The 16,440-nt window shown below is 34.3% G+C and overlaps 2 protein-coding genes across 2 annotated transcripts in view; both read right to left on the reverse strand.

Annotated features, from left to right (window-relative positions):
• Positions 1–16,440, reverse strand: part of LOC136039533 (WD repeat domain phosphoinositide-interacting protein 3-like) — a 475,762-nt gene that overhangs the window by 380,976 nt on the left and 78,346 nt on the right. The gene's annotated exons all lie outside the window — the stretch shown is intronic.
• The window catches only part of LOC136039532 (WD40 repeat-containing protein SMU1-like), a 33,781-nt gene that overhangs the window by 10,520 nt on the left and 6,821 nt on the right, over positions 1–16,440 (reverse strand). The window contains exons 2-3 of the mRNA XM_065723337.1: positions 16,028–16,126; positions 3,614–3,766 (exon numbers count right to left, since the gene is read on the reverse strand). Of these exons, the coding sequence (XP_065579409.1) occupies positions 3,614–3,766; positions 16,028–16,033 (159 nt within the window). The 5' untranslated portion in view covers positions 16,034–16,126. The remainder of the gene's footprint in view (positions 1–3,613; positions 3,767–16,027; positions 16,127–16,440) is intronic.

Here is a 16,440-nt window from a genome sequence, read left to right on the forward strand (position 1 = left end):
GGGTCTAGAAAGACAAAGTACAGAATGATCTAAAAAAAACTGACTACAAAGAAACCAGGTCCTTTCGATTATGTTTAGACCGGTTTGACACAATCTTAGAAGCTTCAGATATTGCAGTCTGGCGGAAGGATAAAATATTTTTTTAAATTGTTTAGCCAAGCCACTGAAAATTTTCAACAGAGAGAATGGATGTATTTTTAATCTGAAGTGGGGTATTTGGCAAGGTACCGTGAAAACAAATATACTCGCATTTTTCAAGATTCAGATTAAGTCCAATATCAAGGAAACCTTTTTCAGCCGTTTTAACTGTGCGGGACTGAGAAGATTTGCACCTACTGATAAGGAAAATATCATCTGCGTAAGCAATATATGACAAGTCAGTATACCCCATAAAATACGTCCATAAATTACATAGAAGTATGTCATCATTTTCAATGCACACATTTTTGTTTATCTACGGATTTTGAAAACACCCTTTTTTATTTGTTCTTTTTTGTCTGTGGTAATATTAAAAATAATAATAATAATCGGTTCACATAAATAACTGCACAATCATTAACTAGTTACACAACTATGTCACTTTCCTTATTCTACCGAATGTGATTTATAACTGAGGAAACAACAAGCCTCATATCGTTACCAAAAGTTTGTCACCGAACTACAATGTTGTCCTTAGTTTGATTTTTCATTATATTCTATTCTCAAAATATTCGTTTCATCCGATTATAATTATTTAACTCTGTCAATAGGGATTAGGAGTGATTACCGTTTCTTTGTGGTCTTAACACATTCGAAAATGCGTATCGAAGTATTTAAAATCTAAAAATTTCATCTATAAAAATACGCAAAATTAAAAACAAAAAAACAAAAGAAACTTTTTCTGCCAGTCGAGCCTAAGCCTAATTTTTTATTCTTAGATGAGCCTTTTTTATACAAAAAGGGGGAAAAAATGTTATTCAAACACTAACCCTAACAGAGACACTTCCTGATATTAATTCACTTACAAACAAAGTAAGAAATAATTAAACAAATACCACCGAAGTTTTCTTCAACTTTCCAGTAAGTACACAGCATACAGGCTATACAATCAATTCTGAAATTCATTAAAAAAAAAAAAAAAATGCACACCCCATCTATAAAAATATGCAATTTTCAAAGCAATAATGTTCAGGTGCCAAAATTATATAAAAAAGCAGAATTTTTTTTTCAAGTCTAGTTTTTTTTTTTTTTTTTTTTTTTTTTAATGAGCCTTCTTTACACAAAAAAAAATATTGTTAATATATTAAACCTAATTAAAACACTATCTGAATTTATCGGTGGTCGATAATTTGCTTAAAGGATACATCAATATTTTTATTTCCGATATTCGATAATCGATATATCGATTTCGATATTTCCGATCAATTTTTTGCTCCAATTTACTCGTGGTTTTGCAAAAGTTCAATTGCCAAATTAGTAATTAAAGAGTATTTTGCGCATTTTTTTTCTAAAGTATATCAAAATACAAAAAAACTGCGATTAGGCTACATGAATCAATGTCATAAAAACCCAGATTTTGAACTATTCTGGCTCGGTATAAGGAAACATAAAACTACTGGCTATTATTGGTTATCAAAAATCAGTAACATGTCAATATTTTCCCCTGAAAATTGGTTCTGCCTTCCAGTGACTAAAAAAAAAAAATTTTTTTTTTCCCTCCAGAAAATCCCATCCGCTTGAAAATTCCTCCTTGAAAAGTTCCTCTCGTGTAATATCCCTCTTCTCCCACCACCTCCACCCCCACAAAAATTCCTCCTTGAAAAGTTTTTCCCACGTAATATCCCCGTTCCCCCAGAAAATTCCATCCCCGCTGAAAATCACCCTTAAAAAAAATTCTTGCGGATAATTCCACCTAATAATTTTTTTTAGCCTGCTTTTATTTGAAAAAGACTTGCTTTTCTTTTAATTTCTAATCATTTTTCAAACCATGTCGGAAATCCTCCCTCTGTGGAAAATTCTACCTGTAAGTTCTCCCCTCCCATTTTTCCAATAGAAAGTATATCTTGTGGAAAATTCTCTCGTCCCAAAGGAAAGTTTTTCCCTCAAAATTCCCCAATGGAGAATTTCTCCCAAGGATTTATCCGCCCAAAATATCAACCCCTTTGAAAATTTTCCACGGGCAATTTGCCCTGAATACAATACATCCACATATTAAATTGAATTGCCAATGAAAAAGTAATTCAAATATAAGGAATTTCGTATAAGAATTCAGGTAAAATCCTCCGCGTAAAATTTCCCTTTGAAATTTCATCCGCGGAGACCCTCCAAACGAAAACATTATGCCATAAAATGTTTGTTTCCCCGATAATAAATACTATATGTAAAAACTAGGTAATTCTCATAACTTACAATTCTTTCCCACGGATTATAGGGGGTTAGGTCATCCTAAGAGGCATAGTTATTAGGCCTTTCAACTATACTGATCAAAATGACTATCTCAAAATTTCAATCAGATTACTTGGGGAAAAAAGGAGCATTGGAGGTAGGGAGATGGGTCTAATTGCCTAAAATATTTTGGGTCACAAAATAGGGAATAAGAACTTTAATTTCAGTTTGAACTTTTTGCAGATGGAAGCTAGAAATCCTTATAATAGGGTTCTCTGATATGATAAATCTCCCAGTGCAATTTTTATGAACATTTGTTGACTTATAGTTTCCACCTTTTCTTGAAAATCTTGCAAGTTTTCTCAGGCTCGTAACTTTTGATGGATACATTAAGCTTGAGGGATTTTATATATGCGGAAACAGCATACAAAGCCAATCCTTTTGAAGTATCCATGTTATCAAAATTTTCTAAGACCCATATTACGAGACTTTTACGGCTTGATTAGATCAGTTTCTCTTGTAAATAAAACTCTCTAGTGAAAATCTGGAGAGGTATGACCGACGATATTGATGGTGAAGTAGCATTGGTGATTTGCATCTGTTAATACATATTCCAACAAAACCGAAACCAAATGAGGAATATGCAATTTCTTAAAACGTGGATCCAAGTAGGTGGCAATCGCGACGAGTGTGATGTGAAAAGGCCCTACAAGCCTAGAAGGCATTTTATCTAGCCAAGCCTTTCGGAGGTCCTCAGCACCATTTGAGAGTCCACCCTCACTAAACGTAGTTTCGGTTTGAGAAATGGCTATGCCAATGGCTACAGCTAAGTATATTGTATATCAGCATGTACGAGTCAATACATTGAAGAAAATCTTCTTCTCGACCGTTTGTGACACAATTTTCTACGTTGGATCTCTTCTACTGGACGCTCACCGGTAGACACCAGAAAGAGCTGAAAATATTCGAAAATACCCAAATATCATTTTCGATATTTACGTTTCGATATTTAATATCGATATTTGGTCCGCAATATCGATATCCATTATCACCCAACATTAAAATCAATGCATTTATAAACACAGTAGGAAGGAATTAAATAACTCCAAAGTTTTTTTTCCGACTTTTCAGTAAGAGTCTGAAAACAATAAAAAAAAATGGAAATAAGATTTTGTTAATATGTTAAGCCTAATTAAGACCCAAGCTGAACTCAATACATTTACAAACACAGTAAGAGGGAATTAAATACCTCCAAAGTTTTTTCCAAATTTCCAGTAAGAGTTGAACAACAATACAGCACATGATCTTCACCAACGCAATAGATCCACTTGCCACGGGGTGATACAACGCACGCAACGAAATCACCACCTTCTCTTTTACCTGACGTGAAACACCTCACTATCTAAAAAAATAAATGAAAATATGCTTTAAAAATGTAAAAATTGTACATCAAAGCTAACATTAACTGAATACTGTCAGCCAATAAATTCAGAAAGGAGCGACTCAGAAGTCAAATCAATTAAATCTAGAAATAAGAAAACATTCAAAAAAAATTAAAACATATTACTTGAGTACACTTGACTTTTAGTCAAACTTGTGTGTAAAAAAAAAAAAAAAAAAAAAAAAAAAAATTCGATGCCTTTTTCTGTAAGAGTTTTTCTATAAAAAGAAAATATACTTATACGGAAAGAGACCCATTCTTAATGAGCCAAACCGTACTAATACTTTCGACGCAAAAATCCCCCATATCCAAAAATGATCCCTGCAAATTTAGAGATCATATTAGTGATATTTCAAATTTGATGGAGCAAAATTGCTCAAATCCAAATGGTGTTTCTTCCTTTGGCATTTGTCCCCTGGTGTCTCAATAAAAATAGAGCTCTGAGTCACAAAGTCCTTCTAAATATCAAAATTCATTAAGATCCGATCACCCACTCGTAAGTTATAAATACCTAATTTTTTCTAATTTTTCCTCTCCCTTTTGCCCTGCAGATGGTCGAATCTGGGAAAACGACTTTATCAAGTCAAATTGTGCAGCTCCCTGACACGCCTACCAATTTTCATCGCCCTAGCACGTCCAGAAGCACCGAACTCGCCAAATCACTGAACCCCTCCCCCCAGCTCCCCCAAAGAGAGCGAATCCAGCACGATTCTGTCAATCACGTATCAAGGACATTTGTTTATTCTATCCACCAAGCTTCCCCCTCCAACTCCCCCCAATGTCAAAAGATCTGGTCGGGATTTGAAATAAGAGCTCTGAGACATGAATTCCTTCTAAAAATCAAATTTCATTACGATCCCATCATCTATTCGTAAGATAAAAATACCCCAATTTTCATGTTTTCCAAGAATTCCGATTTCCCCCTCCAACTCCCCCGAATGTCACAGGATCTGGTCGGAAATTGAAATTAAAACTTTAAAGCACAAGATCCTTCTAAATATCAAATTTTATTAAGATCTGGTCACCCTTTCGTAAGTTACAAATACCTCAATTTTCAAAATTACCCCCCCCCCCAATTCCACAAAAGATAGCAGATCCGGTTCAGTTATGTCAGTCACGTATCTTAGACAGGTTTCTATTCTTCCCATCCAGTTTCATCCTGATCTCACCGCTAAATTCGATAAGGACTATTGATAATGCCCTAATGCCAATTTCCATCAACACGAACCTGAGCTGAATTGGACTTTAGCAAGAAAATATTTTGTATAAAAAGCATGAGCTATATTTTGATTAATCCTATATAGTTTCTAATAAGGTTCGAGTAGTATTTTGGGTTAGATTTTTAAAGTAACATACTAGAGCGTTTTCTTAAATAAATTCGGAGACCAAGCAGGCAAAGCAAGACAATGCAAGGCAACAGGACAACAAAAGAAAAAAAAATTAGAATTCCAAGTACTGACCTTTCTTTATTATAGCTTTCTTAGGCAAAATTGGTTGAGTGGAAACAATTTTCAAATCCGCTTAGTTGCTAAGAAAAAAAAAAAAAAAAAAAAAAAAATCAGAAGCGCGAAGTCTTCCTGAAAAAGCCTCATTGAAATCATGGCTCAAATAAGATTTTTTTTTTGCAAAATTATTATTTTCTTTTTTGCTGTGGATAGCTTCGTTTTTTTTCCGTGTCCTTATTCTCCCGTATTGTCAAATAGAGACGGTTCAGAAACTTACATATCTGTACGATATTTTTACATATTATTTCTCCTTATTTGAGTTCCAGCAATTTCAATTTAAGAAACTCATTTATCGAAAGCATGAGAAAATATAAGAAAACGTGGTAGTTTGCAGCCAGTTGAAAAGCAGAATAAATTTCAAAAGCAAAGGCAATTTTCACATTCAGCCGTGTCTTCAATAAAGTTTTTCAGGCAAAGCTGGTGTACTTTTTTAATTTTTCAGGGCAACTACAATGAAAAGGCCTTAACTAATTATGGTGTTTGAAATCGGAAAAGGAAAAATTATGAACTTGTATAAAGCTAATAGATTGGTATTATGTGAATTTTTTTTAGGTAATTGGGGGACCACTGTTAGTTGATGGGTTGAAAATTTAAATTTGGATTGAATCAAATCTTGAATGAGGGTATATTTGTTTCACGTCTACTAGACTGCCCTTCTATAGAGCCTTTTGTATGCACTTGACAAGATCAGAAGAGTATTATATTGTAATGTATACTGTAAATACTTAGTTCAGTAAAAAAAAAAAAAAAAAAAAAAAAAGAAGCAAGAATTGGCTCTCACTACGTTTGTTACTAAAGAGAACCCGTCCATCAGCAATATGGACACCCCGCCAGAGATATTGAAACAACATGCACGATTCGAAAGGTGTTCAACTTATGGCGTGCTGATACCTTCCTCCCCCTACGGCAAAATAAAGTTTAACATATATAACACTATACCTGTATCGACCAGCACAACAGAACGCTCCTTTTACACTTCGGAGAATCAAGACATACCTAAGAAACGTGACGTCTGAAAGTAGGCTAAATGGCTTTGCCAATCTCAATGTCCACAGGGAAATTCTAGTTGACACAGACAGTGTATATATCCATACTGACTAAGACTCAATTTTGTTTTGTAAGACAGCTAGTATAGGAAGATTGTGTCAGAATAAAACATAAAATCGTATTTAATCTGCTGGGTTTTATCAATCATTCTTATAGTCCCTACTCGAAACTTGCATCCAAAGAGCTAAAATAAACTTTAAGTAATGCCTTAAATTACCGGTTTTTCTGAGGATTTTTGAAGTTTTTTGTTGATTAGCCCGTGCTAGACATCACCACCCTTACTTACGGCAACTTACGTTCGTTCTAAGCTTGCTTTCATTCACTCATTTCATTTTTCTTCATTTTAAGTTTCCTTCTCTTATGGATTTCTGCTTGATTTATCAAAATTATTTTGCTCAAACTAAGAGTTTATGCAAAATCTTTTGGATTTTATTTTTTGGTTCTCGTTTGGTTTGAAATTTTTGCATTTTATGCAAAACTTCCAGTTTTCAATAATATAATTCAAAAGAGGTCATTAACCATTTTTATTTAAAGGGTAGGTAATAATCTTGTCAACAGAAAAAAAATCGGCTTATATAATTTAAAATGCATTATGGTGCAAATATTAAATATTAGTGGAGAACACTTTCTTTTTGATTTTTTCAACTTTTATCATGACCACATTTATGGACAAGCAGGGCTTTACCGTATGCAAGGTGCAATACATTAAAATAGATTGGACTAATTGACAGTATTTTCAGATCGACGCTGTTTTGAGGTAAAGAATTGTCTACACTTTTTTACTGATACTGACAAATGTCCTTAGAAATGGAGACACAACCTAGGTTTCCCGGTACCCACAGGTATATCTTGTGGAGACAGAAAAGTGATCTTTTGCCAAGAGGGTCAGTTTCCAAAAATCAAAGACAGAGAGAACATACACAAAAATCAGTTAGTCAGTCAAAGATCTTGCAACACCCTGGTTTCATCTTTGGAGGTAAAGCTATAAAGAATATTGATTAATCCCATCTCCTCAAAAATATATTTTCACCATCCATTCACGCGGTAGATATTCTCGAATGGGTTTGTTCCTTCTGGGCAAGAAAGCATGGTGAAATTATACCTTCTCTGGACACAATGCCATCCATCTCAATTATACCTCTCTGCAAATTTTACACAAAGCTTATTCCCAAAAATGAATGCCCGTGTTCTGCAGAGCTCATAGAAAGCTGTTTATACTCCTCCAAGTATTTTTTTAGTCATTAATAAAAAAATACTATTGTTGCCAACAATCTATGAAAAGGGGTTGAGCCTTATATCTCGAATCGGCAAAAAATTGTTATAAAGGGTATTTTCAATTACAACAGCAGAAAGAACTTGTTTCCCAAAGAGCAAGCTTATGAAAAATGCTGTTGTTTATATGCTATAAATAATTAACGCTTAGTGCTATAACCTCTTTTGTTCTAGAGTTATTTTCGATTTACAATCAACTCAACATCTATTATAACCAAATTTTCATGAGTTTTAGAGACCGAAAGCGTCAAGTACAGGTCTCCCCCACAGTCAAAAGTATAACGTCTTTTCAACAATCCACGGTTTAAAAGGCGTTTTATATATTTTTTTGCTAATCTTCAACATTTTGTAAAATGTCATAAAATATATGCCATATTTTCGACGACCTTACTGCATAGTTCTTTTGAAGGACGATAAAAATTCTTCTTCAATAATTTTATTAGGTTCTTAAAAGTTTCCTCTAGGCTTCTCATACAAGCCTAGATACTCATGAAAACGCCCAAAGGTTTTTTGGGGTTAGGATGCACATCCATAGACCAGAAGCTATCGTCAACGCAAAAGTACTGTATACACAGTTATTTGATTTAAAAATTCAATGCATGAAAAAGATGCATTTTCGCGAAAGAAAAGACACAATTTTAGAGATCAGAGCGGGCATAAGTCGAATCCTCTAAGTTAACAATCTTAAACCAAACAGCCTATATTGAATGAAGAAATCCAGCACAAAAAGAAACGGAAAAGGCCATTAATATGAGTTGCGCAACCCTCATTTAACTCCCCAAAACAATTAGTAGCATTGCCTCTTCAATGAATAAGCAATATATTTTCAATTGAAATTATTCTTTACCCGATGGTCAATATATTTGATAGATTGAATTATTTTAGTCATTTTATGACTTATTGGGGTTTTTGGACAAGCAAGATCCCCTTTCCTACTTTTATCAGGTTCACTCTATATATAAAAAAGTCCTAGCTACATTTTTTAAGTTTAGCATTAATCCGCAAATATAAAATGGCGGGCCCAAAATAGGTCTGTCGAAACTGTTTTTGAAACATAACCACAATATCACTTTTCCTTCATGGCATCCCCTTCTTAAAAGGGGATGCTTAAAGTTGAAAGTATACAATAGTTGTTCGTGTATAGTAAGTGCTCTTCATAAATTGTTTTGATAAACATAGTTATGTATTTATTTTAATTTTCTCTATCTTGTACTCCGTCCCTATGAACTATCCCTAGCTCTAAGAACAACAAGCAGTTTGCAAGAATACAAAGAAACAATATTTTATTGATTAAATTTATATTAAAATATAAAATAAAAAAATGTTGTTGTATGTTGAGTCAGGAAGAGGTTCTTTGGCAGGAGCAGAGGCCACATAATTGCACAGCTTCAATGAGCAGTAAATTCGTTAGGTGAAGGATGAGCAAAAAATTGAAGCAAAATTGATTAAAAATTTATTGAGGGTTCTATTTTTTTAGTAAAATATAAAAAGGGGAGCAAAAAAAAAATATACGCGAATTTTACTGAGATTCTATTTAACTTGAGGTTTAGAACCCTTGTTTTTTTTTTATTTAAACTTTAAAATTATAAGAAACCAGTTCTGCTGCACTGTCTTTTTATGTAAAAATAAGCGTCTATACACAAAAGGACGAATGCAACAGAGAACAGGCTTATACAGAGAGTTCCGTAATTTACTGCCCACCTACTTCATTATCTAGAAAAGAAAAGAAAAGTCAATCATTTGCAGACAATAGACAATATGTTTTTCCGAACTAAAAAATTTATAAAAGGATAAATATTGAAGACTGGCTAAATACATTACAAGAGCGAAAACCTCAAAATGGTTGCGATGTCTGGTCAAGACCTTTTTTCTTCACATGTAATTATGCTTGCTATTAACAAATCCTTTTAGACTTTCCTGGAACATTTTGTGATATAGGAAAAGCACAGATACAAATGTGTTCCTTAAAACTGAATTAGTCAATACAAGATAAATGCTAAATGTGAAAATGAGCACTACCTGAGGAGGGGCGGGGGTAGCATGGATTAGTTTTTGGCGGAAAAGAAATTTTCTGGGCAAAAACTTTCATGGGTAGATAAGGTGTGATTTAAAAAATTCACATTTTCTAAGAGCCCTAAAAGATAAAACCATCGAAAAAGTGATGACGAACTAATATATTATACAATATATATATATATATATATATATATATATATATATATATATATATATATATATATATATATATATATATATATATATATATATATAGCTAAGCGTATTTTACTTATTATCAATTCTGGTACCCCTTTTATTGAAATCCTTTGAAATCAAATTTAGTCAGGTCTTCGGGGATGGTGAGAAGGGTGGTGAACTGTATGAGAGTCAGGAAGGTGTACTACGTGTAACAAGGTCGTAAGAAAGCCCAGCGGCCACGGGGCAACTGTTTTGAGACTAGAATTGCTAACTGATTGCTCATGCAACTGTTGTGTGACCATGGCCTTGAGGAAGTGAGGTCCAACCCACGAGGCAAACTAGATGTTACTGGTTTCCAATCAGTCTAAAACCGGTTCCGAATGAGACCCCAGTCATGGTCACAGTTGCGTTGCAGTGCTGTCCCAGACATTTTCGGGAGCTACCGCGTTGATATTGTCCAATTACTTTGGCTCTCAACTTTTCTCAACTCTTCTTTGTTCTTACCAGTATTTTAACATTGGAGGAAAATTTAAGACAAAAAGCATATAAGTTCTTCATATTGAGCAACTGTAGTTTCTTCCTTCGAGTAATGAGAATCTTTGTACTAGTGCCGTTTCTACAGCATCTACAACTAAATTCTAGACAAGGGATGTCCAGCCCCGGGCTTCCACTTCGAAATTGTCAAAACATATTAACATTGCAAAAAAGATGAGAACGTTGAAACTTGAAAAACATGAGATTTTGCATGAAAATTTTCTTTTGTTTATATTTTGAATTCAGAAACCCATATTTGGCAGCAGATCACTATATCACTCATGTCTATTTAAACTCAGCTTTCAACTAATTGGCACGTATTCTGCGCTTCTAGTAGTGTCTGGTTTTTACTCACTGGGGTTTGGTGCTGGTTTGGTGTTGCACCTACAAGGAAGATTCTTGGTCCCATCTATTTACCACATCCCACTTACTTCTTACTAGAACCTGACTCCTGAACAAGTTTTGGGGAGTCTACAATGATGAGGAAAAACTAGCCACTGAGCCCGAAAATGGGTTAAAGAAGTCACCAGCGAAAAAAAAAACATATATAGAAAACAAAAAGAGTATCATCAGTTAAAACAGCTAATATCAACTTCCAACTAAGATAATAAAAATAAATAATCGGACTAAAGTTTCATAATAGGCATTCCCCTACATTCTTCAGAAGTTGCACTGGCTTTTACCATTTTAAGTCTCTTCCGCAAATGAGGCTTATCCACCACTCAAGATGGTCTAACCCTCTTGAAGCAACTCTGAGATTGCAGACCTGCACCTAAAGATTCAGATGACAGAGAGTGAATATTGTCTGTCTTGATGGTTTTTTTTAGACAGCTGAACAACCTTTCCACCACAACATTTGAAAACGGAAGCGAAAGAAGAAACATCACTACCTTCTGAAGGTTCTTAAATCTCACTGACCCACAGGCGTTTTCATTGACAAAATTTTCCGCCAGAAAAGCAAAGGACTTTCTAGTAGCTTAAACGGAATTTCTATTGTACTGATGTTCTTCCACTCACTCTTTATTCTCTACTTGTCCCAGTCTGGACTGCTGTAAAAGTGGAAGAACGGTTGTAGGGTAGGTGGTTCCATGTTTGCAGCCTTACATGGTTCAAGCATGACCAGGTGCTTAAGTATACGTGCTGAAAAATCGAATCTAATCTGCATTTGATTAATAAACTCCTGGTAGAACTCCCTTGCTGTTCTGAGAATAATTTGGACATTAGCGTCCTTGTATGTGAGGTTCCTTTCTTCGACATACTCTCGAAGAATTGTAGCTGCCTCAAAGCCAATATAGATATCCTTAATTGGCAAGTATCCAATTTCAGTGCTTACATCCAAACACATTATATCAGATCACTTGATATGATTGGATAACATGAAAGAAGAAGCAAAAGTACGAAGCGACCCTTCCGTTTCCATTTTGAGTTTGAATATAAGAGGCTCTTTGGTCTGGAAGGTCTTATTATATTTTGTTGTAATTTTTGAAATATACGGAAGATAGATAATATTTGAGGGCTTATCAGTAGTCTCGCATTGAGACATATCTTCGATTTTACGAGAATGTCTTTTTTGTCTACGGCTAATTATATTATCAAACAGTTCGTGGTAACGAACCGGCTCAATAGTAAACGAAACTCTAAATAACGGAATTTTGATGCTAAAATATACATCAAAAGAATCGAATTTTTATGCTGATTTAAAATATATAAGTTTCATCAAATTTGGTCTTTGTCATCAAAAGTTACGAGCCTGAGAAAATTTGTCTTATTTTAGAAAATAGGGGAAAACACCCCTTAAAAGTCACAGAATCTTAACGAAAATCACACCATCGCATTCGGCGTATCAGAGAACCCTATAGCAAAATGTTCAAGCTCCTATCTACAAAAATGTGGAATTTCGTATTTTTTGCCAGAAGACAAATCACGGGTGCGTGTTTATTTGTTTGTTTTTTTTTTCCCAGGGGTCATCGTATCGACCAAGTGGTCCTAGAATGTTGCAAGAGGGCTCATTCTAACGGAAATGAAAAGTTCTAGTGCCCTTTTTAAGTGACCAAAAAAATTGGAGGGCACCTAGGCCCCCTCCCACGCTAATTTTTTCTCCAAAGTCAACAGATCAAAATTTTGAGATAGCCATTTTGTTCCGCATAGTCAAAAACCATAATAACTATGTCTTTCGGAATGACTTACTCCCTACAGTCCCTGGGGGAGGGGCTGCAAGTTACAAACTTCGACCAGTGTTTACATATAATAATGGTTATTGGGAAGTGTACAGTCGTTTTCAGGGGATTTTTTTTTGGTTTTGGGGGTGTGGTTGAGGGGAGGGGGCTATGTGGGAGGAGCTTTCCTTGGAGAAATATGTCATGGGGGAAGAAAAATTCAATGAAAAGGGCGCAGGATTTTCTAAAATTACTATAAAAAAAATGAAAAAATAAACATGGAAAAGTTTTTTCAATTGAAAGTAAGGAGTAGCATTGAAACTTAAAACGAACAGAGATTATTACGCAAATGAGGGGGTTCTAAAAATACTTTAGCATAAAGAGCGAGGTATTTAGGAGGAGATAAATACCTCGCTCTTTATGCTATAGTATTTTTAGTAATTTCAACTATTTATTCTACGGCCTTTCTGATTCAGGGGTCATTCTTAAAGAATCGGCACAAAACTTACGATTTTGTGTAAAGAGCAAGGTATTAACGAGGGTACAAACCCCCTCATATACATTATAAAAATTCAAGAATATAAAAGTTTGTTACGTAAGTTAATTCTTAAGTTACGTATATTTTTTACTAATAAAAAAAATCGTTAAAAATTAAAATTTATAGTTGCCTTTTTGTGTAACCGAAAAATTGCATGGCAACTAGGCCTCCTTCCCCATCCCTTATTTCTCAAAATCGTCAGATCAGAAATAAGAGAAAGCCATTTAGCCAAAAAAGGAATTAAAATGTAAATTTCATTTTAATAATTTATGTGTGGAGAGCCAAAATCAAACATGCATTAATTCAAAAACGTTCAGAAATTATATTAAAAAAAAACTAGTTTTTCTAACTGAAAGTAAAAAGCGACATTAAAACTTAAAACGAACAGAAATTATTCCGTATATGAAATAGGTTGTCCCCCCCCCCTCGCAATCCTTCGCTCTTTACGCTAAAGTTAAAAAAATAATTAATATACAAATTTAATTTTCATAATTTATGTGCGGAGAGCCAAAACCAAACATGCATTAATTCAAAAACGTTCAGAAATTAAATAAAAAAAAACTAATTTTTTTAGCTGAAAGTAAGGAGCGACATTAAAACTTAAAACGAACAGAAATTACTCCGTATATGAAATGGGTTGTCCCCACCGCAATCCCTCGCTCTTTACGCTAAAGCTTTTAATTGTTTTAAAAAGTAGAATTGTGGCAAAGAGTCAAACTTTAGCGTAAAGAGCGAGGGATTGCGGTGGGGACAGCCCATTTCATATACGGAGTAATTTCTGTTCGTTTTAAGTTTTAATGTCGCTCCTTACTTTCAGCTAAAAAAATTAGTTTTTTTTTATTTAATTGACAAAAGGATGGGGTATCCATTACCAAAAAGAATATATCTGATAAAATTTATTTTTGCATTTATATATGAATCGGAGCAAATTTTCAGGACACGATCAATGAGAGAGGTCACAACTGCTCTTTTAACTTGTGGGGTGTGATTTGAACTAAAATGAAGATATCTGTTGTTTTGTTTTGGCTTTCGATAGATAGTAAAATCCAGTTTATCAGTATCACGAATAATTAGCAAATCTAAAAACGGTAGTCTATTTTTGATTTTCAATTTCAACTTCTAAAACTTAATTAATTCACTTAATTAATTTCCACTATCTTCAGAAACATTTTCCTATTGCTTTTACTTTGTGTTTGTTTGTTATAGAAAGGCAGTGTGGTCTTCGTCGCTATTTTTTATTTTAAACATTATATACAAGGATTATCCTTATTTGTTTGTAACATCTTATCTCATTTGTAGGAATTTACTTATAATTATAATATCTGAATTATTTTCTACCGTCAAATCCAGTGGGACGCCAGAATTTGCACGATTTCAGATTTCAAATGTAGTTGATGTAACTGCACAGTTTTTGTCAATCGACCCCTGCTTGCCAGTGTTACCGCACCATTTGCCAGCTTAAGCCCGTTTATGCGGTAACCTTTTAGTCAGCCGGGATTTCAGAGCAGTGCTTCCACTTTATTTTTCTGAAAATCAGTCAAGACTCCAAAAAAGTCAGAAGATTATCGGGAGTTTTTTTTTAAGCCAGGAAAAAATTTTTTGTCTCACATACCAGTTGTATAATACCACCAATACAACTTGTATTGGCGGTAAAATTGTCAGTAGTAGACAGACAGAACAAAGTAGAATCGAAAATATGTTTTAGAGTTCAAAATTTATGCATACCTCAATATTCAGGATTCTCCCTTCCTCCACTCCCCCCACGACTATCGGACCGAGTAAAGCTTTATTTACAAGTCAGTTTGATCGGTTTCTGGATGCATCAATCTCTCCATTCTAGCCATTTTTCGCGATTTCCGGTCTCCCCAAAACAGAACAAAAATAACACACTTAGAAAAGTAAAATAAAACACTTTTAATACACTTTGAACACAGTGACATAAAATTTAAACATATCGGCACTTTGAAAACAGGTTTGTCTCTTTGAAAACAGATTTGGTATGGCTGGCTTTGGCACAAAACTTAAAAGCCATCCTCCTATATTGTGAAGCCGATTTTACCGGCACTCGAAATCGTTATTTTGATATAGACTAGGCTATTAGTCTGGCAAATACCGAATATCTATAAGATCCGTAAGAATAGTGTATTCGAATTTGTACTATAGAATTCTTGAACTGGCAACAGGTTGAGAACTGGTTTAAGTTAAAACATGTTATTTTGGTAAAGAAACAGATAATATAAGTATAAAAGCCGCCTACCCCCTAGGAGAGGTCAGTGGTCTACTTCTTGGGTTGCACACGTGCAGGGATGTATAACTGCCCAGTTTCAGTAAACTTAGTACTTACCCTTAAAAAAAATCCTTTCGCGTAAGGTAAAGAACGTCCTTATTGTACAGAAATTATCCAGTGAATCTGATCTGACCAGATCAGATTTAGTTATAAACTGAGAATCAAATCAAATCAACCCTTTTTTAACACAACAATGGTGAGTCACGGGACAAGCTGCCGACAAAGTCACTAATTAAGGTTCGCGGAAATGAAATTCCCTATGGTGACATATTTTGCAGTTTGCCAGAAAATTACAAAAGATCATAAACGTCAAGTTGGACAGAGCTCAAATCAACAGAAATTGGGAGATTATATCGAATGACGGTAAAAATGAGAAAAAAAAACCTGAATATCTCTAAACACATGAGAAAACCTCTAAAAACATGAGAAAAACTTGAGAACACGAGACAAATTTTTTTCGCATGAGATATCTTCCGAAAACATGATATCTCATGGGAAAACATGAGAAGTGGAAGCCCTGGTCCAGCCTGCTGACCACCTGACATTTTTGTGCGACCCGTCGAAAATTTTTTGTGTAGCCCACTAGTCATTCACAAGGTTCTTAATTTCAAAGTTTACATATTTTTGCCTAATTTATATACCTAGCCCAAAAGAGAGAGAGAAAAAATATGTAATTGAATTATTTACCTGCATAATCCCAGCGAATCGGTGGCGGAGGGTTTATTCCTGAATCCTAAAGGCTTTTTTCCAATTTGATAAGGTGTCGCTTTTTCGCTACCACATGATCTAAAAGCAAAGCAATAGTAATAACAAAATAACTAATGCCAAATAAACAAATCATACACAATTACCAAAAATATATTTCATAATATAATTTACAAATTTTTCAGCGCTACTTCCCAAAAAAAAATGAATTTTTACCAAAACTATATTAGAAATTCACTCTTAAAAACCGCGATTTTTAAGATTTTTCGCTTATTTGTTTCAAAACCATTAAGTTTTTTAGACAGTACAACGTTTATGTCAGTATGCTACGTTGATTTGTGCAAACAAACAAGCCAACGAACTAGCTGAATTTTGTCCGCAAAACTCACACATTA

This window comes from Artemia franciscana, chromosome 19 (genome assembly GCF_032884065.1).
Source record: "Artemia franciscana chromosome 19, ASM3288406v1, whole genome shotgun sequence".
NCBI lineage: Eukaryota > Metazoa > Arthropoda > Branchiopoda > Anostraca > Artemiidae > Artemia > Artemia franciscana.